The 24,055-nt window shown below is 39.4% G+C and overlaps 1 protein-coding gene across 10 annotated transcripts in view; it reads left to right on the top strand.

The window, feature by feature from the left end:
* MEIS2 (Meis homeobox 2) overlaps positions 1-24,055 on the top strand; it is a 203,413-nt gene that overhangs the window by 59,373 nt on the left and 119,985 nt on the right. For all 10 annotated transcript variants that reach the window (XM_033108948.1, XM_033108950.1, XM_033108947.1 and 7 more), the window contains one exon: positions 993-1,138. In XM_033108948.1, coding sequence (XP_032964839.1) covers positions 993-1,138 — 146 coding nt within the window. The remainder of the gene's footprint in view (positions 1-992; positions 1,139-24,055) is intronic.

Raw genomic sequence — 24,055 nt, forward strand, 5'->3', positions numbered from 1 at the left:
TCTTCATTTATTTTGCATTTGATTATGCCACAAGTCGGATCTTGTTTCTTTCCTTTTTTTAAAGTTATTAGTTCAAATATTAATGTAGGGATGTGGCATATATTGCTGCTCTTGATTGATGCCTTCCCAAAAACAGGAAGACGTGCTCGTATGAATTTTAAGAAAGTAGGGGTCCTGCAATGCCTTGCCAGAAGAGTTTTTCAGATACATAATTTAGATGCCCTCCAGGCAGGCTTTCAAGGCATTTTTGCTGGAGGGCAAGAAAAAATAACTATGACTGTTAAAAGTAAATGATTTTTGCTAATGCACAATTAATGCCAGAGAAAAGCACAGAAGAGAAAGATGTTGATAGAAACTTCTGATTAAGTGAGCACCCTACCTTGATGTGTATCTTTTTTTTTTTTTAATGATAATGATCAGTGGTGCAGAGAGCTAAAAGTTTTCATGTCATGCAAATGCTGAGTGCAGGGTCATCTGAGGAGTGTGCCGAATGTGTGTGCTTAGGAGGTGACAGTTCTAGGAGGGGCTGAGCAGGCAGTGTGTTATGTGCAATGAACAGTGACACAGTTACTGTCACCTATGCAGGCAGCCTAGAATATATAGACTACAGAACATTTAACTTGATTACCCTACAGTATGTGTTCGCTCTGGGCACGGGGATGCATTTTCACCGAATGGGTTTTCTGATGGCGGTTTTCCCACATTGGATCCCGTAATTGACAAAGAGCTACTGCACTGTGTCAAGCGCACAATTATAATTGAATTAATGATATGGGCGAGTGTGAGACACACAAAATTAACATTTGAAGAGGCCTGGTTTAATTTTGTCTTTTACATATTTGTATCTCCAATTATACTTTAATGAAAGAGAATATACCCGCTTAATGGATTTCTTTCAACAAGCTGAGCTGAACTCATCATTAGCGGCACAGTGTTGTTGGCCCCCTTTCTGTGTCGTCTCTAATGTCTTTTCATTTTTTTTTCCCTACTAGGGGATGGTTTAGACAACAGTGTAGCGTCACCTGGCACAGGTGATGATGATGACCCCGACAAGGACAAAAAACGCCAGAAGAAAAGAGGCATTTTCCCCAAAGTAGCAACAAACATCATGAGAGCGTGGCTCTTCCAGCATCTCACAGTAAGTCAAGATGAAAGAGAAAAAAACGAGTGTTGTTGTCTGGCCTTCTCCCAGCATGTGATATGGGTTCACACAGGTTTCTTAAAATACGGTGCCGATTTTCCCTTTCTGGAAGTCTGATGACTGACGGAGCAGTTACGGTTTCATCAACTCGAGCCCTCCGTAGGGCGCCCTCTAGAACAGAGCAGATTTTTGTTTTCATAGGCCAGACATGGACCTTATCCCAAATGGTCTAAGACCCTAAACAGTATATATAAAATTAAATTTGTTATTTATGCTAAAAGGTCCAAGAGTGGCTTCAGATAATGCAACTACAACCGAGGGAAATGGTTGTAAGGAGCTTGTGAATCCATCAGCATTGTGATCAGATGCTTAATGAAAGCCATCTCCTCTAGGAGGAGAAAGATGCACTTTACCACATACATGTATGTCCCAGCTCACAGTGTCAAGTGCAACCGTAATCGCTGAAGCCGCGTGCAAAAATGTCATGTGTATGACAAACGCAGAAGGGTTATAGGTGTTATAACGCCTTTGTTTGTAAGGTGGAGACTAAAGATTCTTCTTTAGCTGTTCAAGTCCATTATCTTATAAACTAACCCTCTTCACTTCTGGGAAAAGATCAACTATGTGCAACAGTTTTTAAGTAACAATTTATCTTTATCCTCCTGTTTGCAATTGGTTTTATGTGGGTTTTATGTGTCGGTATATACTGTTGACTCTAAGACTCTCGTGACAAAAAAATTACAATAGGTTTTTTACAGAGGAACTAGGCACTTTTATCTTTTACTGGTCATTTGGCAATTCTGGAAAAATGGTGAAGATTTCAGAGGCTGTTTCTTGCTATAATATTGTTTTCAGGCCATTCTATTTAGGCTAATGCTTAAAAATAGAGTAGCGCATTGAAGGCTGAAGGTCTTTGATTATCCATGTTGCGTGTTGCCATGCTGAATGACATTAGTTACAGTGTCATGAGTCTACGACAAGGTTCCACTTTTATTTATGGTGGTGGCTGCTGATCTGCTCTTCTAGCAGAGCTACAAAGGGCAAGGGGCGGAGTGGTGGTGGGGAGGGCAAAGCCATAGATTCACGTTCCTAAATCGGCCATTTTGATGTAAGGACATTAGTAGCAAACTAAGGTGTATCGATCTGGCCCTTGGTGTCAGGATTAGCGGGAGAACCAACGAGGCTACCGTGGCAGTGGTTATTCTTGCCTTGCAGCTATGGCCATTCCAAAGGTCAGGGCCCTGCACTGCCTCGGCTCAGAGGAATTAGACAGAACATGCGGTCTCTGGGCTGATTACTTAACCAAAGACAAAATAATGAGTCCTAAGCAAATACTGACTAATTGAAAGGGCTGTAAATCCATTACATATTGGTCAGGGATAATCAGGAGTATTTAATCACTTTTATCTATTCAGGAGCACTGAAGCTGCAACAGCACAACCCTGAACCTTGCCATGTGGTTATTATTCTCATCATTATCAAAATTACTTCACAGCTGTTCTTTGCTACATCACCTCAGCTGGAGATTTACTAACCTGTAAAATGTTTTTAATTTGGAAGTCGAGTGAGTGTGAGGGGAGGGGTTTCTCATTTTTTAACTGAAGGTTGGTTTGGTTAGAGTAGCAACTAAGAGAGGCTGGGTAGCGGCCTGCGGATGGAGGGCAGGCAAGCCGCTTTCTCCCAGGAGCTTACCTGTTCACTTTCCTCCCTCTGCCTTCCTTCACGCTCCACCTTCCTTGGCCCAAAATAAAGACTTCAACAATTGCTTTCTAAGCAAACATCTCCCTCAGTCATAAAAACCAACCAGCATCACAAAACAACAGAACCTTCGAAAATTCAGCTGCACTGTTTACAAATGAGGAAACTGAGACCCAGAAAGGGAAGTGATTAGCTCAAGGTCAGGCTTTGACCAGGACCCAAGCTTTCCTTGTCCCCAAATCTATGCTTTTCCCACCACTTTAGGATGACTGCTAACATCATTATCACCTTTAACAGTTGCATATAAATCTCACAACCTCTGCCATCAACACAGTCAGCGTCAAAGCTGGGGGCATGTGGAAGAGCAAAGGGCTGTTTTCTTGTCTTGAAAGCTTCCTGCTCCTCCAGCCTTTCCAAATACAGAAGACTTTCTCTGCACCCTTCTCTTCAAGACAATGTTCTCCGTCACCACTTGTGTTCTGTGATTTGAATTTTCTGTGGAAGTGCTCAGAGCCCTTGCTGAAGGTCCTGCCTTGTCCTGACCCTGTCCTGGAAGGAACTCACTCTGCGCCGTGGCCACTGGCAAAGAATTGTGGGTGGCCAGTGATTCCTGGTCGCTCGTTGCGGCTGTGCTGTGCAGGTTGCTACTATCCCCACCCTGCGAGTGCATTTCTCGAGTTAAATATGTACAAGGCTGTGTGCGGGAATCTCTGTCCACCTGAAAATTTTAATTAATGCCTGTCCTTGGAGTGGGGAGAGGAGCTCAAATATTCAGAGCTGGGGAGTCCAGGAAACCAGCATTTCAAGTTCAGTTTTCCTCTGTTAGGGCTGAACCTCAGTTAAGTCCCTTAGGTTCTCTGGACTGTCCATTTCCACATTTTTCAAACGAGGGGTATAGGTTGCAGGATTTACACATGGCAGGCTCCCTTCCCATGCTCACAGGTTTTGGTTCTGCTTAGGAACATTTAGTCAGAGCCCTGCTCTGTCCCAGCCTCTGGTCATCCTTTTTTCTCAGTCCCCCTTTCTTTTTGCTTTCCACTCAGCGCTTTATTTTTCTCCTCCCACGACCTTCTTTCACAACATGGCCCTTTCATTACTTTCTTCCACTGGCTTTGTCTCCCAGTCTTTCCCTCTTCTTCTCTCCCCTGCCTTTTCTGCACCTCCCTTGTATCTGAAGGAAATTTTCCTTGGCTTTCTCTTTGAAAGAATTTCTCTCTGCATCCAGACTTCTCCCCAACTGAAGAGAAGAGGTTCAGTCGAGGATGGTCCTGTAAAAGTTTTACTTTCTAATCTTTAATGAGCTGAAAGATTTACTTGGCTATAATTCTGAGCTCAGAAACCAAGAATAGAGACCCCTAACTAGAGACATGGTAATTTAGACTTCTTTTCTTATGTACTCCAACAGGCATGAGGAAGTCCTTGGAAATAGAGACGCCCTACTATGTTTTTTCTGTCTTTTAATTAATTTCAACTTTCAAAGTGAAATGTTGGCTGTAGCTCACGGAAAATAGATGTAGACTAAATTATTATTTCATGTAAATTTCTTTACAAGTGTATGATTCAGTGTGCATTCCTCCATTATTCGTCTCTTTAACATTATTTCAAACTGGTTTGCTCGCTTTTGTGCAGTATGACCTGTTCTTGCACTACAATAATCCTGATGTACCCTTTTTTATTTCTTTTTTAAAAAGAAACTAATTGAATTATCTCATTATTTTAATTTGTTAAGCAAATGTATTTTGCATCTCAGGATGTGTTCTTAAAGAAGGGGGCTGCTAAGGCTTTGCCCCCTGAATGGGCCATTGGCCCATTTTGACATTCATGCATTCATTAACTAGCAGAACATAAAAGAACTCTGGTTGTATTTTTTTTTTTTTTCCAAACACCAAACCAGCATGGAGCAACTTTTTCCAATAAGCCACAGGGGTCTCTCTACATATGTTCTCAACTGCAAGCTATTGTCACCTATTCTGAATACCTCAAAAGGCCCAGAGAAAAAAGAACCCCACCTCAACAAAGGCCAACTGTAGCAATTGTTAAGTCTTAGTCTCAATATGACAAAAATCATTAACCTTCAGTTTTCCTGGAAGAACAAGTTTCACTACAATTGTAACAGTTCAAATTCCTATGCACCACCAGCTTTAGGGGAAAAGGTAATATACTTGCAGCGTATTGATTATATTGAAGAAAATGTTTAAACCAAATTCAAAGTAGCATTTAAAAAAACAAACTACTCGATGAATTGAGGAATTTTCGTATTCAGAGTCAAGCACTTTGAATTTCCTTAATCTGAAGCTAAAATAATTAGTTTCTAGTTTCTAACTAGCAATTTCCAAAATGTCTTTTAAAAATTCCCTTAAAAAAAAAACTCATAAGAAACATGTATATTATATATATATAAACTCTTGAAGAAATATATATGTTATGTATTTCTAAGTTCAGCTGCTGAAAATTTTGTATGTGCTATTACCCCCTCTCTCTTGGTTGATGGCTGTGCCTGGCTCTCAGACTAAGAAATCTAGTGAAGATCGAAGAAAGAATCTGTTGGAAATGTATGTGCTTTTGCTGGAAAGTACCCAATGGGGGAAAAAAAAAAATCTTAGGGAAATCCTAGGGAAGTATATTCCTTTCACTAACACATGGAGATTACGATATCATAAAAGTAAGCCTGCCATTACAACTGTTTTTATTTGACTTCAAAGATAGTTAAAGAAAGAAACAGCAAGAAATAATACCCAGGCTAACGGTTTATTCATAACCCTGAAAAACTCCTCCATGGCAAGAAGCCTTTGGTGTGCTCAATTAGGCTCTCAGGCACCTCCACTTGCCACCTTCAAGAGCTCCCCTAGTTGTGCTGCAAAGAATATGTTTAATCATGGAATGAAAACAGGAAGTGCTCACACACAAAGACACCACTTGCTCATACCAGTCTCTGACTAAAGGTTTTCTTATTTGAAAACATAGGGATCAAGCTCACACTTAGGGGATGTTGGACTTCTTTTAAAGATATGTGTACAGAATCAGAAGCAAATTTACTTTAAAGTGATATAATATCATGCAGCCTTCTTGAAACTGCAGGTTCTAAACACTCTGCCTTTTGTTCATGGCAAAATGCTTTGTCCTCTCTCTCTATCTCTGGTGGTGAGGGAGAGGGATGGAGCCTGCCTCTCAGGTGTTGGCCTATTAGAGTTTCATTCCTGGCCTATTAGAGTTTGCTTTATGGGATTTTGTGAAGGTCTCTGTTTGGCAATAAAAATGGGTTTTAAAGTATACCATCCTACAGAAACATTGCATCCAAGTTATGAGTAAATAGAGTTCCATGTTACATTAGAGAAACATATCTCTTCTCCAGTGAATTTTATTGTAACGTATGTGTATATAGACGAAAGAGAGAGAGAGATTGTCTGGCTTAGACTACAACCTTTTAGACTGACTGAGACTATTTTGCCTTCTAACTAGTTCTCTTTATCTTGTGTAGCTCCAGATGGCTTTTTTTTTCTTCCTTAAATGATGTGCTGCAGTGTCACAGTTAAGAGTACAGGGCCTGGAATCTGCATCTGATTTTTGATCTTGAGCAGTTACTCTCTTTAACCCTCATTTTCCGTATCTGTAGAATGGGGAAAATTCTAGAACCAACCTAGTAGTGCTGTTGCAGGGGTTAAATGAGATAATGTAAAGCATTAAGCCCATGCCTGGCTCTGACAATAAGTACATAATGTAAAGTAACTAGAATCCGTATTTTAATCTAATCGAATGGCGAGCAGGAGGCTTTGACCAGGGGAACTGGGCAACTGAAGTTACTGCTTACTTTCCTGGGACTGTGTGAGATGGGGAGACCAGGTTTTTCCAGTCAAGTCCCAAATGTTCCTCAGCAGGAGAGAACCCAGAGCCACGTAACATTTGATGGCTGCCCCATGGTGCTAGGTGACAGCATCAGAGAGTCCTGGTGCTGATGGAAAGCCAGAGCGTCCCAGTGAGCCTTCTGGGATGGGGTGGGAGGTAAAGAAAGAACTGGTTACAGAATAATTCAGAATGCCTCAGGTGGGCCTACGTTTGGTAGAGAATGCTCCCTTTCACCTGAAGGGGTGTGAACAGAATCTGGAGTCTCCAGCTTCCTCAGAGTGGTAAAGTCTAGGCTTTCTGAGAGATGGCACAATATGGCCTTTTTTTTTTTTTTTTTAAGAGGGTTGCACTGAATGTGAAATTAGAACACTTAGTTTTGAGCTCTGTAAGCTGGGGATACGCTATTCAACCTCTGAGCCTATTTCCTTACATAAAAAATGAAAAGAGTAAATATGTGCCCTACTTAGCTGGTTGGGTTGCTGTGTGGCTCCGATGATGTAGTCAGTTGGTGTATTGTAATGTGCTGTACAAATATCGAATATTTTAGTCTGTGGGTGGTGTTCTTGGGTTTCCAGCTGCTTGTGGCCTCTAATACCTCATGACATCACCAAGGGTGAGAGAGAGTGCTGCCCGCCTTGTTCATCTCTATCCCAAATTCTCCACTTGTCCATTCCCACAAGGTTATCCACGGAGACACTCTGACCTTTTCTATCCTTAGACATTCTTTAAAGGGTCTTGAATGGTTAATCGAATCAGTGTTTCCTGGAAATTCGTTATTTCTACTTGGAAACGGGTGCCTTCCTGATTCTGAGAGTGGTCTACTTCATACTAATCACTACAGGCCAAATTAACACCAAATATAAAATGTTGTTGGCCTTCCTTGGACAGTGAGAGAAGCCCGTTCTCACAGTCAGAGATACAGATGTGCACTGAATACAAGTGGGGCTCCATGGCTGAGAAGTACTTTTGTGGAAATGAATCTCCAGAACACCCAGCTGAAACACACCAGCAGAGAGAGCTCCCACAAGCAGCAGAGTGAGGCCGCCCCTGGCCTTAGCCTTTGCATTGTTTTTCCTCTTGCCAGGAGAAAACATCTGTGAATTATTTGAATGGAACCTTATACTGGAGATCATCTGAATTGGTGTCATCTCTGTTTAATTTCAGGAAATGATGTCACAATGCATTAAATAACAGTGCTGGGTAATTTATTTTCCTGTGGACATGCTGTCCTAAGCATTCTTCTTCTCTTGCAATGTTTCCAATTAACTGTAAGCTTGAGTGTTCTCCCTATTTCATAATGATTTTGAGGGGTGGGGGTGGGAGATTGGGGTGTGAAGAGTGATAATTTCAGAGGTTGCCGAGGTTCAGAGCTAATGGCACATCCATCATGTCCTGATTGGGACAGGAGGGCACTGCACGTTGGGGCTGTGATCACCAGTGGCAACTTACAACAGTATTGGTTGGTTTTAAAGAATGTCAAAAAGAGAAAGCCTGGACGTTCTGATCTTAGCTGTCCAAAGAGCCACTGGGTAATTTTAAGAGCGACCTGCATACTGTAGCTTCTGCCTTTCTCAAAGTTTCTCTGCACTCCCTTCTTCAGTAAAGAATAGAGGACATAAGTCAATTCCATGTGCCATCTGTCGTCGTTTTTACAATTTCTCAAATTAAAGAGACAGGCCAAAAATTTAATGTTGTGTTGAATCCTGGAAATGCCTCTTGAAGAAATAAAATTGCAACTAAATTTATTTTGTCTCTCTTGAAGAAAAAAAAAAAAGATTGCATGCTGCTGTGTCATAGCCTTTCACTTGTAGTCCCAATTTGGTGTTTAGAATTGGATTATGAGGGGTTCTGCATGTGAAAGACTGATGTGTTTGGGATTCAGCAGCCTTTGTCCACATTCTGAATGACTTTGAGGTAAAGTCCTCAGTACAGTGGCGGTGACAGAGGCCTTTCAGGGGGGTGATGAGATGTGTGGTCTCCTCGGTGCAAAAACATTTGGTCAAGACATTTCCAGAGTACATCAGACAATCCTATTTAAAAAGAAGTTCTGCCGAGATAAACTAAAAACATTAAGTCCCAGAGTATGAGCCACTAGCTGACAGACACATTTTTAAAACGAGGAAATGAGTGAGAAGATCGAAGAATGGAATGCTTATTAAATTACCATCAAAAAGAAACTAAAATAATTATTAGCTCAAAGTTTAGCACCCAATTTCATAAAATATCATTCTAAGTATAATTGTTTAAAAATATGTTAAAGAATTCAAGGAGATGGAGAATTGAGGACCCTTGAATAAAAGAAAATAGAAGGCATGTGCATATCTGAATATTCAGCTATTTAAAAACTCTAAGAATAGAGTGTCATTAAATGCTGTTTAGTGAAACCCCTGAATATTCATTCAGATCATAGTGAAAATTTCCATTTCTTCATTCCACATGACCACAGTTTGCAAGTGTATACTGTGGGGAGGTGGAGTTATTGGGAATTAAAGGCCAAGTTGAAGGGGTTGTGAGAACACTCACTGTCCCTCAGCCTGGCTGCCCGATGGGGTCCTAAAGTGACCTTAACGTTCAGGAGTAATTTTGGTTTTAGAGACTGTAACTGCACAGATTTCATGGGACTCCCCAAAATGCCCCCTGCCTTCTTCGTGCTGTAGTCTGCTTTTGCAATTTGGAACAGATGATGAAGTGTAAAGATGATATCCAGCCCCACTGCTCCTGTTAAGAAATAGTGACTTGGGTAGGAAGCATTAGGTTGGTTGAATGGAATTTGCCTTATTACATTTGTGTGTTGCATACTCCTTTCTAAATTGATTGGCAGCCGTTGTTTACAGTATGCAAAGTAATCACTGGTACCCTTTAAAGGAGTATTATCCTCTTAAAACATAATAGTAATACCATTTTCAGGCTTTTACATTTGTTATTCATATTTTGAACTGCCAAGTCCCAAATCTGCCAGAACTAATTTAAGTTGTTTTTATCTAATCGTGGATAAGTTGTCAAGTCACAATATAATGGCAGATAATTTTTCTTAAACTATAGTTTTACTTCTGGGTTATTATAGATAACATGAATATTTGTTGAATCTGACTTTGTCCACAAAAAAGAAAAATTACAACTCAAGAAATTGTTATTGTGGGGTTCTGGAGTGACAAGAAATGAAGAGAATATTATTATCTAGTTATTCTGAGCATTATAGAAAATTAACATGAGCTGCTAATCAGCTCTCTTCCAATCACCCTGCCCCCAGCTTGCTGTCTGCTTTGCTTTTAACACAGCCAGATAATGTACACCCACCCTGTTTAATCCCAGCACCAAATCTTGTTGCTGCTCTTAATTTTAATACCTCAATACCTTATAACTGTCTAGCTATATTTACTTTTTGCATCATTCCCCCATATTGACAAATATTCCAGAATTAATTTTGACTTGGAAATATCTGGTAATTTCCTAACTAATAATTTAGAAAGGGATAATCCCATGACTCCAGTCATACTACAATTGTCAAATGGCTTCTTCCTTACCGTGAACACATGGTGTGACCCTGTCATAAGCTGACAATAAACAACCCAACTGTACGGGGCGCAGTGGGGGGGTAGGGGGTAGGGTGGGTGTGAGGAGTGGGGATGTGCTACATTAGTCTTTCAAAAAGGAAAGGTTTTTGTCAATACAAGAGATGAATGCTGGATTATTCCCTGTAGGTTTGGTGACATGTTGGAACGTCCTATAAAAGCAGCCTTATTTTTTTCCGCATGGTAAACAGGTATAGGTTCCATTTCAGTGTTTTCAAGATACCTACAGGCAGCTGATGAATTGTTACAATTGTTTTGAACCCTGCCTCACAGTGAATTAAAAAAAAAAAAAAAGTGGTAAGGTGGCATGGGCAACATGAGATCATTATTCGTCAATTATAGGCTCAGTTCATTTTTTGCCTTAGTTTCTAGGGAAACATAAATTTAGACCTGTATGGAAAAATCCCACTGATTACTTGACGGCACCTTGATGAAGACCCCTCCTATTGCTTAACCCTGAAGCTTTTATGTTTTCTCGCGAACCATTTAAGTGATCATCAAATATGTCCATGTGGAAAGACATCAGTTTTTAGTATGATTTTTGTTACCGTCCTCAAAAACAGATTGAAATTTATTTATTTATTTACTTTGCAGAGCAAGTTGAAAGTATGACTTAGTTCTCTTTGGTTGTTACTTGCTTGTACTTGCTTGTCAATATCTATTCCCCCAAAATACCCCTCTTATTGAAGTGTGTTTGTAACCAGTTGAATAGAAGGAGGTGCTTAAATTTTCCTGAATCGATGGTTGGGCCTGATTGGAGCAGCCAATGGAAATGTCTGTAATTCATAAAAGAATCAGTGCTTTTCCTACCTTTAGATAGTTAGTTCCATCTATAAATTCTTTGTGCTTTAAAAGAGGAAACAAACATTTCAGAGTGGGGGAAAATAATTCCTACTGTTTATAAGAATACACACACACACACATACACACACACACCCACCCCAGAGGCAGGAGAGTTAGGACCAATTTGAAGTTACTTAACTAGCTTTTTGCTCTCTGAGTTATCCTGGGCAAGTCATTTAATTTCCTGAGCTCTGGTTTTCTCACCTTGTTTTGAGGATTAGCTGAGATTAGAAATAGCCCTTTGAAAGGGCAGAATACTGTGCAAGTATAAAATGATATTCATTGATGTTTTCATATAATCATCTGAAATGATTAATTTGTTTTGTCCTCGCTCTATGATACCTGAACTTGTATATGGGTAAAATACTTTTCAAAGAAAAATATTGTACTTGTTTCTTTTGACCTGAGTCTGTGTGGCATGAGGATCAAATCCTACAATTAGCATGGTATGTACCAAGAAAAGGCTAAAAGATCCTATGGACTGTTCATTTTGTGGCACAGTTTTAGCGGCCTCATGAATCAAAGGAATTTTTGAAATTTTTATAAACTCAAACGGAAGAGAAAAAAACTGGATGATAACAAAGTAACCTCACAATAAACTTATTCCCATGTGTATTATTACAGCTTTGGACGAAGGTCCTTAGGGATTTGGAAATCTTGTTTTTGTCCATAAACTCTTCATCCTGAGAGTTAACTGGTTCACCAGCCTGCCAGTTTTCATTTGGCTAAACTGGTGGGGAAGAGCAGTTTTACATCTTCAAAATGGCAGTCTCAGAGGCCCACTCTAAAGAAGGTGGAATTCTATGAGAGACACAGAATGATCTACGGCAGCAAGAAACTAGTGGGATTTTTTTTTCCCCCTGAAGATAGTTTCCAGCTGGATATTAAATTAGGCTACCTTTGATTCAGAGATGTGTGGATGCTACAGCTCTTAGGACAGAATCCTCTTTGGTTGAAGCACAGAATATGTATGGGAGAATAGTCGGGAAAACTTGGGAAGGTATATTGAGGCCCTACGTTTAGACACATAAGCCAGATATCTGGGTGGGAACCTCTGTGGTAGTTAGAAATGACGAGACGATAGTGTGAGAGTTGGGGCTGATCATTATAGAAGTAATGCTTGAAGCCATGACATTGGGTAAAGGTAACTAAAGAAGAGTCCGCAGAGAGAGGGGCTTAGAGGACAGAATCTTTTTAAAGACTACATTTAAAGGGAGGAGGGGAGAAAGTAATGAGCAGAGATAAACCATACTAGTAGGAGCATAATCAGATCATGTGAAGAGAGAAGAGGTTTCAAGTGGAGGAAGTAGGTTCTGTAGAAAGATCAAGGACAATGATAACTAAAAATAAGCCTTTGGATTTGGCACTTGGGGTCATGGCCTACCTTTGAATTCTCAGACTAAAGAGTGAGCAGGCAAAGTTGGAAGGGAACAAAGGAAGAGCAGAGGACAGTGCATGGGGGTGGCAGGATTTATTAGCAGAGGTGTATCAGGTGAATCAGGTGTTGCATCAGCATAGGCAGGGAACCAGGAGAGAGAGACTGAAGTGTAGGAGTGTGTTGCGGGGGGGGGGGGGGGGGGGGGGGGGGGTAGAGAGAATTACAATGATTAATGCAAGGTTCAAGAAGAGGAGGCCAGGGAAAATGGAGGTGAAAGCACAGGTGAAACGGGGGTGGGAGACAGACACATTTTGTAAAGAAAAAGAAGAAAGCTGAGGGAAATCAGAAAAGAGCTTCTCTAACTGGATGAATAGTGACTGTGGACAGTGTGATGGAGAGTGAATTAGGAAGGCACAACCCCTTAGATCAAAGAGGGCCAGCCCGGAATGGACCCTCGCTACATCATTTCATCCTTTCTGAGGTAGAGCTCAGAAATGCAGGAGCAAGAGAGGGCGGCAGCAGACAACAGGGAAAACCCATGCCCGGGATTGGCAACTTGGGTGAGAGGAAGGGTTTTAGTTAGACACTACTTGAAATGGCTGGCTGGTGAATCAAAATTCCAATGAGGTATTCTTTCCTGGGTTCATGAATGAAAAATGATTCTGCAATTCATCTGAATAATGAAACAATTAAGAAAAGTCAAGATACCTTTGGAAAGGAAAATGAAGGAGGTGTTGCACTGAGTATTACTAAAATAGATTATAAACCTGCAAGATGGCTAACACAATAAGTAGAATGAGCATGTGAACAAAGTAAGAATATACAAATCGATCCTAATGTATGGAGAACTGTATTACTTTTATAGACATCACTTCAAATCAGTTGATTAGAAAAGTATAATTCAATAAATGGTTTTTGGTTAATTGTTTAACCATTTTTGAAAAAAATGATCAGTACTCTCCATCAAAGTATGTTCCACATCTAAGAGTTCTTTGAAGTAGATGTAACTATTTCTCTCTAGTGAAATCCTTTCAGAGCATAAAAGTAATTATAAAAATGTTGTGATAGATTAAATTAAAAATACAAATAAGAGCTTTTAATGTCAACAAAACACCATAAAATAAAGGTAAATATTAAAGTGGCGAAAATATGTACAACAATAAGCAAAATATTAGTGTCCTTAATAAATAAAATTTACAAGTCATTAAGGAAAAAGTGCAACAGATAAAAAGGCACAGGTGAATAGGTTAATTCAGAAAAGAAGAAATACAAATGGCCAGTAGGCATTTGAAAAATGTTCAAGGTAATTAGTAACCAAATCAATTTAAAAATCAGCAACAAAATATTTTTTTCTATCAAATTAAGAAAAACTGAAAAAAGAAAAAAAAATAGTGTTCAACTCTGACCAGTGTGGAAAGAAATGTCTGCTTTAATAATGACAATAAAAATTGGCTTAATCTTTCTGAAATTTAAAATGGCAATATGTATTACTAATTAGGTCCTTATCCTTTGATCCAGTAATTCAGTTTCTAGTTTATCATAAAGAAATAATAAGAAACATACATAAAAATTGTGTATAATTATTTATGTCAATAAAACATTGAAAATCACCTGTATTTTCAACTGTAGACCACAGTAGACTATTATGGACTACTGTGTAATCATTAAAAATTATGTTCTCAAAAATCTGTTGAGATACGGGGAAAAAATCAGTGAATTACCAGGTGAAGTAAAACAGAAAAGTCAGTATGTATGATATAATTCCAGTTTTGTAAAACTGAATATATATGGATATATGCATAGAAGAACTAAGGAAAATGTTAACAGTGATTATCTTTGAGTAGTGAGATCTGGATGAATTTTTTTTACTTCCTTTATACTTTCCGTATGGTCTAAATTTTCTATAAAATGTGTGCTATATTTTATAATACAAGACAATAAATTTTATTTTAATAAAGAACCATGCTGAGTAAGGAGGCTTATAAAGTGACTAGTGCTTTGGGACACAGAGGGAGCCCGCTGAGGGTTTGCAAACACAGATGAAGAGTAAGAGGGAGAACAGAGAAGCAGGGAGGGAACATGTTAAGGTCTCAGAAATGCAGCCTCTCTGCTTGACAAAATCCAGGGCTGTCCACCTTTTTACTATGTCCTCACATGGCCTTTCTGGTTGTGTGTGTGTGTGTGTGTGTGTGTGTAGAAAGAGAGAGATCTCTTTTTCTTCTTATAAGACCACCAATCCTGTGAGATTAGAGCCCCACCCTTACGGTCTCACTTAACTTCAACTGACTCCTAAAAGCTCTATCTTCAAATCCAGTCACAATGGGGTGAGGGTTTCAGCACATGAATTTTGTGGGGACATGATTCAGTCCACAGCACAGAAGTTTTAGGGACACAAACTTTCAGGACAAACTCAAGTTTCAAAAAAAGTCAAGGATAGGGAAGTTATGCTTGTGGAAAAGATCAAAGTTATTTTTATTCCATGACACAGCAGGTGAGGACGAGGGCAAAGAGGCAAGGTAATTTAGGATGTGGTGAAACAGAACAAAAGACCAGAATGTCAGGCGTTAACACCTTTAGGATTGCAGGCCTTTGCTTATGAAGCTATCTAAGATACTGTCAAGGACTGAAGTAGAGAAACAGAAATAAAGATCCCTACCTGGTCTTTCCAAAGCACCTGGATAGAGGAAGGAACGAGGAGCAGAGAAGGCGCGAGGATGGTTACTCAATTGGCTAGGATAAACCGCAAATTGAGCTGTTATTTTGAGCATGCTTAAGGTTTGTTTGATCTAGCTGTTTTTCCTTAGAGTTCAGTTTTACATATGTTTCAGCGCCCCATCCAGCTTGTGTATTTTCAAGGGTTTTTTTTTTTTTTTTTCCTCTCTTTCTTTTCCTCCTTTGGTGTTTAGATCAGGGAGGGGAGGGACTAAGGGAACTGAGGTCGGCAGACGGGCTCATTCCCCTGGTTTGTCAGGCTGTGCTCTTAACCCTTCCTCGGGACCTGTGATTAATACACGCTTTGTAGAGGAGGCTTGGCAAACCCTGCTCTCCACAGGACTCGATTCATAATTCACAGCGAGCAGGAGGAACAGGAGCTTTGTGGTGGCTTGTTTGCTCTTTGCCGCACAGAAAACAGTGCGTTCTGACCTTCACTGTTATCTAATCAGGAAGGAGACAGTCCTGGCGTGTAGTTGGGTCCTCCTAGGGTTCTCTACAACTGTAAATTATGTTCGAGCTCCCCGGATCTAGGGCAAGCCACACTTTACATTACTATTGTGTATCTTAAAATAAACAGCATAGCAAGCTGTTTATTTTGGTGTTACTATGTATGCAATTTTAAAACAGTGGTTACTTAAACAAATGTCTCTGTTCCCACAGCACTTGAAAGCCAGTGTTTGCTCCTGTGGTTTTGGGTTTTGTCACTTCTGTTTGGTTTACATCTGAGATCCACACTGTGAGCAATTGGAATGAACCTGGCAGCATCTGAAACAGGACCTGTTGTTGGGCCCTGCTCTTCAGAGCCATGTGCAGCTGTCTTTCCCGTTTCCCCACACTCTCCCTTCCCTCTGTAGCACCATACGCACATGCACAGACCTGAGACTTTGTTTTCTCCTTGGGATGCTCATTTTATTCCTATGAGTCATCTAGAGGGTCCTTTAAGTTCCTGGATGCTGTACAGTGTAACTGATTACATGGTATTGTGATGATTCTATAACAAATTACTACTCATTGTTATGTGTATACTGTAGATACAGTACATATTCCATTGACACAGATAGGGCAAGATAAATGAGAAGGGGGCAGTGGACAAAATGGATGTAAAGATATTAAAGTTTTGACAAAGACTTGCCTTGTGACCTTGAGTCCTTATGTATGCGTCACTGCATACAGGGGTGAAATAGGGAGTCTTAGTGTGCCTGACTTTGGTTGGACCCACAGGAGGCCACTTACTAGGTAGGATTGTTTAAGTACAAAGGGGAACCAGATGAAATAAAATATGTAAAACAGCCTATTTCAGTGCCTTAAACAAGGTTGGTACTCAATAATTAGTCTTTCTCTTCTCTCTCGCCCCTTACAACGTGACGTGAATTGTAGCTGTAAGTGGTCTGGACATGGTCCCATGGCTTGAAGCTGCAGTTAATGTAATGTGGGACCCTCAGTGCCTGACCTGGCTTGCTGGGTGATGTTTGGGATAGCCATTACTCAGAATCTACTTAACCATCAGAGATGGGGCAGTATTGCAGACTTCCTACTCCATTCCTTGGCTGGTGTTTAAGAAAAGAAGCAGAGGATGATTTGAAGTTCTGTATTATGTGTACCTTACGCCCGGCTGTTAGTACAGATATCTAAAAGCAAACTGTAATCACTTTTCCTTGTTAATGACAAAAATTTTCTTCTGTTGTACTGATACAGTATAAGGGAACTTTTTGGAGAGATTTACTTGGTTAATGAATGAATGGATGAAAAGCCTGCTTGGATTCTTGGGTATTTCAAGAAGTCTAAATTTTAGTGGTAACATTTATTGCCTTTTATACTCAGATTAGATATTAGTCTACACAAGTATAATTTTGTTCTCATAATTCAGTTGTCTTAATGAAATAAAATTTTTTGCATATATAGTTATTGCTTATGTTTTCTGCAAATATCAACATTACTTTCAAAAATTTAGATTGTAAGCCTAGTAAATTGCAATTGCATAATATAATAAATCTAAAATACTAACGAGATGATGTGGATCCGACTGGTTAGATAGCCATGTTTTCCCCTTTTCTAAAACACATATACAAGGTTCTAGAAGTGAAAGAACAATTCTTGCATCATTTAGGTACAGACTAGATCATTGTTTTTTGTTGTGCTTTCTATAATTCCGTGAAGGTTACCATAAAAGATATTTTGAGTGTGTGGATTTTTGATTCCAGGTATAAAGGACATACTCAGTGATCATTGAATGATTGAAAGCTTGGATGAGGCTTCAGTGTCTCTTACGGACTGAGTTGCCTTGTGCAACTTAACCTTTTAACAGCCTCAGTTTCTTCCTTTGTCACATGGGGATAATAATAATGCCTCCTCCCTGGGTGGTCAGGATGTAGAAAGGAGATAATGCAGAGGCAAAGCATATACCACATCGCCCCAGTTAAATACTGGGGAAGATTAGCTGTTATCATTATGTCTGTCCTTTAAGTGGGGGAACATGTGTTTTAATTTTTATAATTATTTTGAAGTTGCAGTAACTTCAAAATTCTTGGTGTCATTGACTCACCTCTGACCTAAACACCGTAGAATCCCATTTCCCTTGAAAGAACTAACCAAACACATAAGAGGGGTGTGAGATGGAAATAAATGGCAAATAAAAAGAGGACCTAGACTGTAAGTAGGTCATCTCCATTTTCACTCTTCAAAGCTAAGAGTGCATCCCATCTTCCTTCCTTTCTGTGGTTGGCCACCCTTATTACATACTCTAGTTGTTGGTGGTTTTCTTTTTTAGTCTTCTTGTTACCTCCCTAATAATTAGACATAATCTGGCAAGCTTTCTGTATATGCTTATTTTTTTCTCCTGGTTCAGCCACCTCCAGCTCCTGTACCATGTTCTCTTTGATTGTCTGGTTTGACTGTATTTCTGTCCTTCCTCATTTCTTTAATCTCCTATATGTCACTTGCATCTGGAGTTCAAATAATTGTATTATTTTCTATTGGTTTGCCTCGTTGGAAACAGCTCAAAATTTTTATTATGATGAGTATGAAGGAGAATATACTTTTTTGCCCCAATACCATTAGATGGCATCGTGACAACTGTGTGTTTGTTAAAAAGCAGTTAGCACAAATTAGAAATACTTCACAGCAGATGTGTTTTGTGAAAGGATATGCTAAAAAATCAAACAGAGAATACTTTCCGGTTATAATTTTAGAAAAATATTGTGCAATGAAGCAAATTTACAATTCATTTAAAATCAACCTTTTTATAGAGTGTGTGCCTTCACGATAAAATTTTGACAATTCTGCAATTTGTTTCAGTGTTTCATTAAGGGGGTGGAAATCCATCTGCTAGTTATTTTGGGGGACACCATTACATCAATAAAATGATTCCAAAGTCATACACAAAATTCATTTTAAATTAATGTGTAGCTGTTTTAAGTATAACTGACTTAAAGGTAAAAGTTTCTATTATATGCATAATAGTAGGAATTTCTTCTTTCTGTCTAACACAATCTCACTATACTATACTATACTGTCTGTCCAAGAACATTCTTGGGCCCTGGGTTCTTGCAGACGTTTCTTATTTTTACTTCACTGACCTCTTTTTAGCTGCAGGAGGGTCTTTTCTTTTTTTAAGTTGCTACCGTTGATACAGTTGCTATTAATCACTGTCTGCCATGTTGTGACGTAGGTTCTAATAACATCCCATTGAGTGGCTTTTGCAAGCTGGAGGCTTACCAACATTGGCCTTTGATATTCGACTCACACCAGGAAAAAGAAAATGTAGAGTAAAAAAAAAAAAAGAAAAGAAAAAAATCCTGCAAATAGAAAAAAGAATAAAAACTGGAGAAAAACAGTGAAATCAAAAACAGATAGCTTTCTGTGAGCCGCTTAGTTTGCCACGGGAGCAGCGAAGCTATAAATCTCAGCGGCGTTGTTTGAAAACGGACCATGAGGCTGCTAAATTTATCATTCATTCTTTGTCGTTTCAGGGAGGGTAGTAACTAGCTGACTTGGCTAACTTTGGTTTCTGTCACCTATTAATAATGTTTCCTTTTTCTCAAACTAAAATCAAAATATGACTTTTGCTGGATCAAAGGATATTGGGGGATTTGACCCATTGTAGGAAAAAGGAAGGAGAAAGGAGGACTGGCTTGGAGTCATCCATATGTTGTGTAACTCTGATTTCTTCCAACTCATGACCATGGGGCTGGGGTGCTTTTCTTTCATGATGGAAGGGAAGGGGATACACCTCTCCTACTATATACTTTTAAAAATTTAAATCCGTATGTGGAATTTCAAAAGCATAGAGAACGTTCACCACCATGAGGAAATCTGGAGCCTGATGAAGCTGCAAAGTCCCCTCCTTTTGTTTGCACTAGTGTTCAGTGTTACAGTGCACAGGAGGGGGAAAGGTAGAAAGCAAGCCTGCTACAGATGTGACTAGCTATGAATATGCATGAGTGCCAGTGTCCCTCTTCTCCTACACATCCAGGCCTTGCTGATCGCCCTCTTGCTCAGCTCACAGATGCTCTCTCCCCTGCTGTCCCTTCTACTTCCCCCTCATCAGATCTTCCCTCCCTGACCAACCCTTGAACAAGGCTGCAGTTTATTTCGATCACAGCCTGGCATGATACAGTGATCAGTGACCTTAGAGGGGTTTGTGTGTGTGTGTGTGTGTGTGTGTGTGTGTGTGTGTGAATACACGCTCGCATCAAAACAAAGGGGGAAAAAGAAAAAAAAATGTAATTATCCACAGTTTTATGAATCCAACTCCCCTTAATGTTCATTATTTAAACCAGCAGCAATTACAAGTTCAAAGGGGTTTAGAGGGCCAGCAACCCGCATAATCACTGCCAAATTAAGCGGGACTCATTCGTCACAGGAGAGTACACCCTGAGCAGTGAATCATGCATGCTGTGACAGGCTCTGATTTACATAAAGCAGAAATCTGTGCCCTCTGGGGCTGTGAGTTACTTCATCTGGGTAGCCCCATGATATGTGAATTTTCTTTGGTCTTAGGAAGCTGACACTACCTCATACGTGGCGTACCATGCCATTAAATATTGACAAGAGTTACTCACTTTAGTGTGGACTTGGGTTCAAGTAACATGTTGGGCCAAGAGGCAAGTGAAAGCCTCATTCTTGAAAAGAAAAGAATTTGTTTCCCTAAAGTTTTTGAATTAGGTACTTTCATGGTTAAAAAAGAATAAGTTTTTGAGCAGTTATGTTTCCTTTTATCCCAATTTGTTTGGGTCTGTAGTTAAAATCAATGATACTGATAAAGAAACAAAACCCCTTCGACCTGAGACGTAAGCAGGCCTAGATCCATTCCCCATCCTGAAGGCATTGTGGAATGAATGCTTCCTAAGGACCTTTCCTGTATAGCATTCAATGTTACCTAGTGACAGTTGGGCCAATCATTGAAGGAACTTGTGCTCTGAAGCTGGGCTTTATGTTGCCAAACTTTAGAGGGCTTCCGCGAGAGCTGTCATCAGCCATTGACATCTCTTAGGTCTAAATGATAAAAATTCCAGAATTGAGTTCAAGTGGAAATGCATTAGGTTTAGATGTTCTTAGATGTTGTCTTTCATCCTTTCTAGGCAAAGCTTCTTACTTAATTGTCACTTGTTTTCCCTCTTTTGGAGAGAACGCATCTTTCCATTTGTGGCTAAATCATCTTGGGATTATGTCATTCCCCTCTATCATTATCTCTTCCTCTTTTCTCAGGTAGAGACCTGCATTCACACTTATGATTTGAAGTGTTTGGGATTTGAGAATTAGGTTGGCAATTTTGGGAATTACCTACACTTGCATTTTTTGGCTGACTTTGAAGTTCAGATAAAGGTCTTGTGGTTTTGTCTCTGATAACTGGGTCTACACTACACATATATCAAATCAAAGCATGTGGTTTATAAAGTTCTTTGAAGTAGATCACAGTGGTTTTTGAAGCAATGGACCCAAGGCACACTCAAGCAGGCTTTCCAGTATCCTGCTGTTGGTAACTTTTTGCCACTACCATGCAAAGACTCCCAGGTTTCTCTTTGCATTTCAGTCTCTGGACAATTTGTTTTCCTGGGTTCTTTCCTCTATGCTCCTCTGTAAAAGTCTTCACTAAGTGGAGATTTGGGGTACTCAAGTGTTGAAAGTCTGTTGTCTCTACATGTTTGTGTTGGAAAAAGGAGGAAGTCAGGAATCTCAATCCTGCTTAGTCCAGTTAAGCAACCCAGTTTTAACCAGGTCAAATGGGCAAGTCATTTTAACCACTCTGAGCTCAGTTTCCTCAACTGTAAAATAGGGATACTGTATTTTCTCCTAATACAAAAGTTGTTGTAAGCAATGGTAGCTCTAGTTATTTTTATTCCATTGCCAAAGCTCTGAACTCATCAAGCTGTTTCAGTTCCTCCGAAAATCATCTTTGTTCCTCTCCTCTCTTCTGCTCATCTTTCTTCCTCAGACAAGATTCTATCACTCTCATTTCTTCAGGCCTTATTCTCACGTTGTGTGAGCTTTGCTTTAAGGTGCCATCTGGCTTTCTGAGTGGAAGGATTCTTGTGGACTCAATGAAATCTTCCAAACCAGTTTCTTTTGTCCCACCCACTCTTTTAGTGTCCTAGTGAAGAATCACCAATATTTTGACCATGTTGTCTTGTCTGTTCTCCTCCAGAATGAATCTTTCTTTTTTCTGCTTGCATAATTTCATGTCTTTTAAAACCCAAATACTGCCTGGTTTTTAGGGTCATGGAGATTGAAATATACATTTACAGAAGAAAAATATTGGTAGACAAATTTATGCACTGTAATGTACCCCAGAAGTGCTCAAAAAGTTGGGCTGAAGAAAGATCATTCTAATCTTTCATGCGTCCATCTGAAAAATGCAATCAGTAGTCCTCAAGTCCAAATACGATTTGTAAATTACTTAAAGGTATTCTAAGAAAGAATTTAATGTAATTGAATTTGTGTACACTATGGCAATTTTAGTTAGCATGCTGACAGAAATAGCCATGTGATAGTAACTTGTGCAGCGCATTGAGATACGAATACATGTTGAACCGACAGCATATAGATGTACAGCACACGTGCATGCACGCACGCACACACACACACACACACACACACTAACAAGCAAATTGTGGTAAGGGAAAACCCATACAAAGTAAAGATTTATGGCATTTTCTCAGTGAAATTCATGGACAATTTCAGTGAGCACAATTTCACCTATGAGGCACTTTATAAACTGGTCTACGAAGAGGATGTATGATTAGATTCTGAAGTTCAGTTAATGATAAAAATGTAAGCATGTTTCTTTGCAAATATATTGTGCATCTCTCCACTCACTTCTTCCTTAGCAATCTATGGTTTCTAACATGGTCATACTGTTGGGAAAGGACTGAGGAGCAGGGAATGATCAAATTCCACCTTTCTTTGGTCCAGTCACTATAAAATCTTGCTGCTATATCGAGCCAAAGTACCCATCAATGTTCCTTTTATTGGACATGCTTCATATATTGTGATGAGATTATATGCATCCATAGAGGTTGTTACGAAAAACTTAACATGCCACTGTTGTGCAGTGAAGGAAAGTTAATTGTGTAGATGCCACAAAACTGCATCCATGAGTAGAGCCCTCTGTCAAGAGTATTAATCTGCCTTGAATAAAAACTGCCAAACAGGCTTGTAACCAATAGCCTCAGGTAAAACCTGGTATTAATAAACCCATGGCAATGAATCAAACCACAACTATCTTTATTCACATAGGGATCTGTAGGCTGTAAAATCACTCAGAGATGCTGGTCTGTACACGTATTCCTCTTTCATAGTGCGCACGGAATTTAAGTCAAATACAGTTACTGAAAATGCAGTTCCTTTCAACCTCTGTCATGTTAGCAGTAACAAATACTTTCAATAATCAAGAAAACTAATTCTTTTGGGCTCTGTGTTTATATAAATTTGCATTTTAATAAGGTATTTTCTTTTTCTGCTTGAGATGTCCTATGGATAATTTCCAGGATACTTTCTATCCTGGAAAAGTTCAAGTATGATGGACTTATGTCCAAGCACCTCTCATAGAATTCAGCTATACCTGAAATTGGTCATTGTTGAAAGTGACAGAGTTGTAAATGTATGAGATTTACATGACTGAACGATGTGTAGAGATAAGAGGTTAACTACCTTTAAAAGTTATATCTCTAAATTTAGTAAGTTAATTATTACTATCTGTGTGGTACAACAACTACCTCCACCTCCAAAATTACATACATAGATAAAATTTATACACATAGAGCTACTTATATGTATTTTCATCTGGAGAAATGCCTATAGACTAGCTGATATTTGAGGTACATTTCAATCCAATAAATGTTTCCCTGTCATGTCTTCATGAGGAACAGTACACTATTGTTGCGTTTCATTTGTGGAACAGTGACTAAACCCAAAGCTACGCACAGGGAGGTTGGCAGAGAGAGCTATGATGGGAATGGTATTTGTGAACTCAGATCAAGTTTATCCTGTGTTCCCTAAATCATTTTAGATGTGATTAGTATTGTAAATTAGATGTTATTCTAGAGTGATGGAAATAGAGATGTGAGTGAATTTGGGAGGAGCAAGAGATAAAGCCAAATCAACCATGAATCCCCCTATTTAATCAGAAAGTTCTTTTGTTCATTTTAAAACTACTGATATAAAGAGCCTGGGCAATTCACCTGAAGCAGTGCTTCCCAATATTTTCCAAACCATGAAAAAACATGGCTTAGGAAACACCAAGTGTGGCCTGGGCATCTCCCTTACCCCTATTTATATAAGGTCATTAATTCAATTTTCATTTGTTCTGCTTTTGCTGAGCAGCTACTAAATATGTGAGGAGCTAGTTTAACTGATTCAATTATTTAT

Source organism: Rhinolophus ferrumequinum, chromosome 6, assembly GCF_004115265.2.
Source record: "Rhinolophus ferrumequinum isolate MPI-CBG mRhiFer1 chromosome 6, mRhiFer1_v1.p, whole genome shotgun sequence".
Lineage (NCBI taxonomy): Eukaryota > Metazoa > Chordata > Mammalia > Chiroptera > Rhinolophidae > Rhinolophus > Rhinolophus ferrumequinum.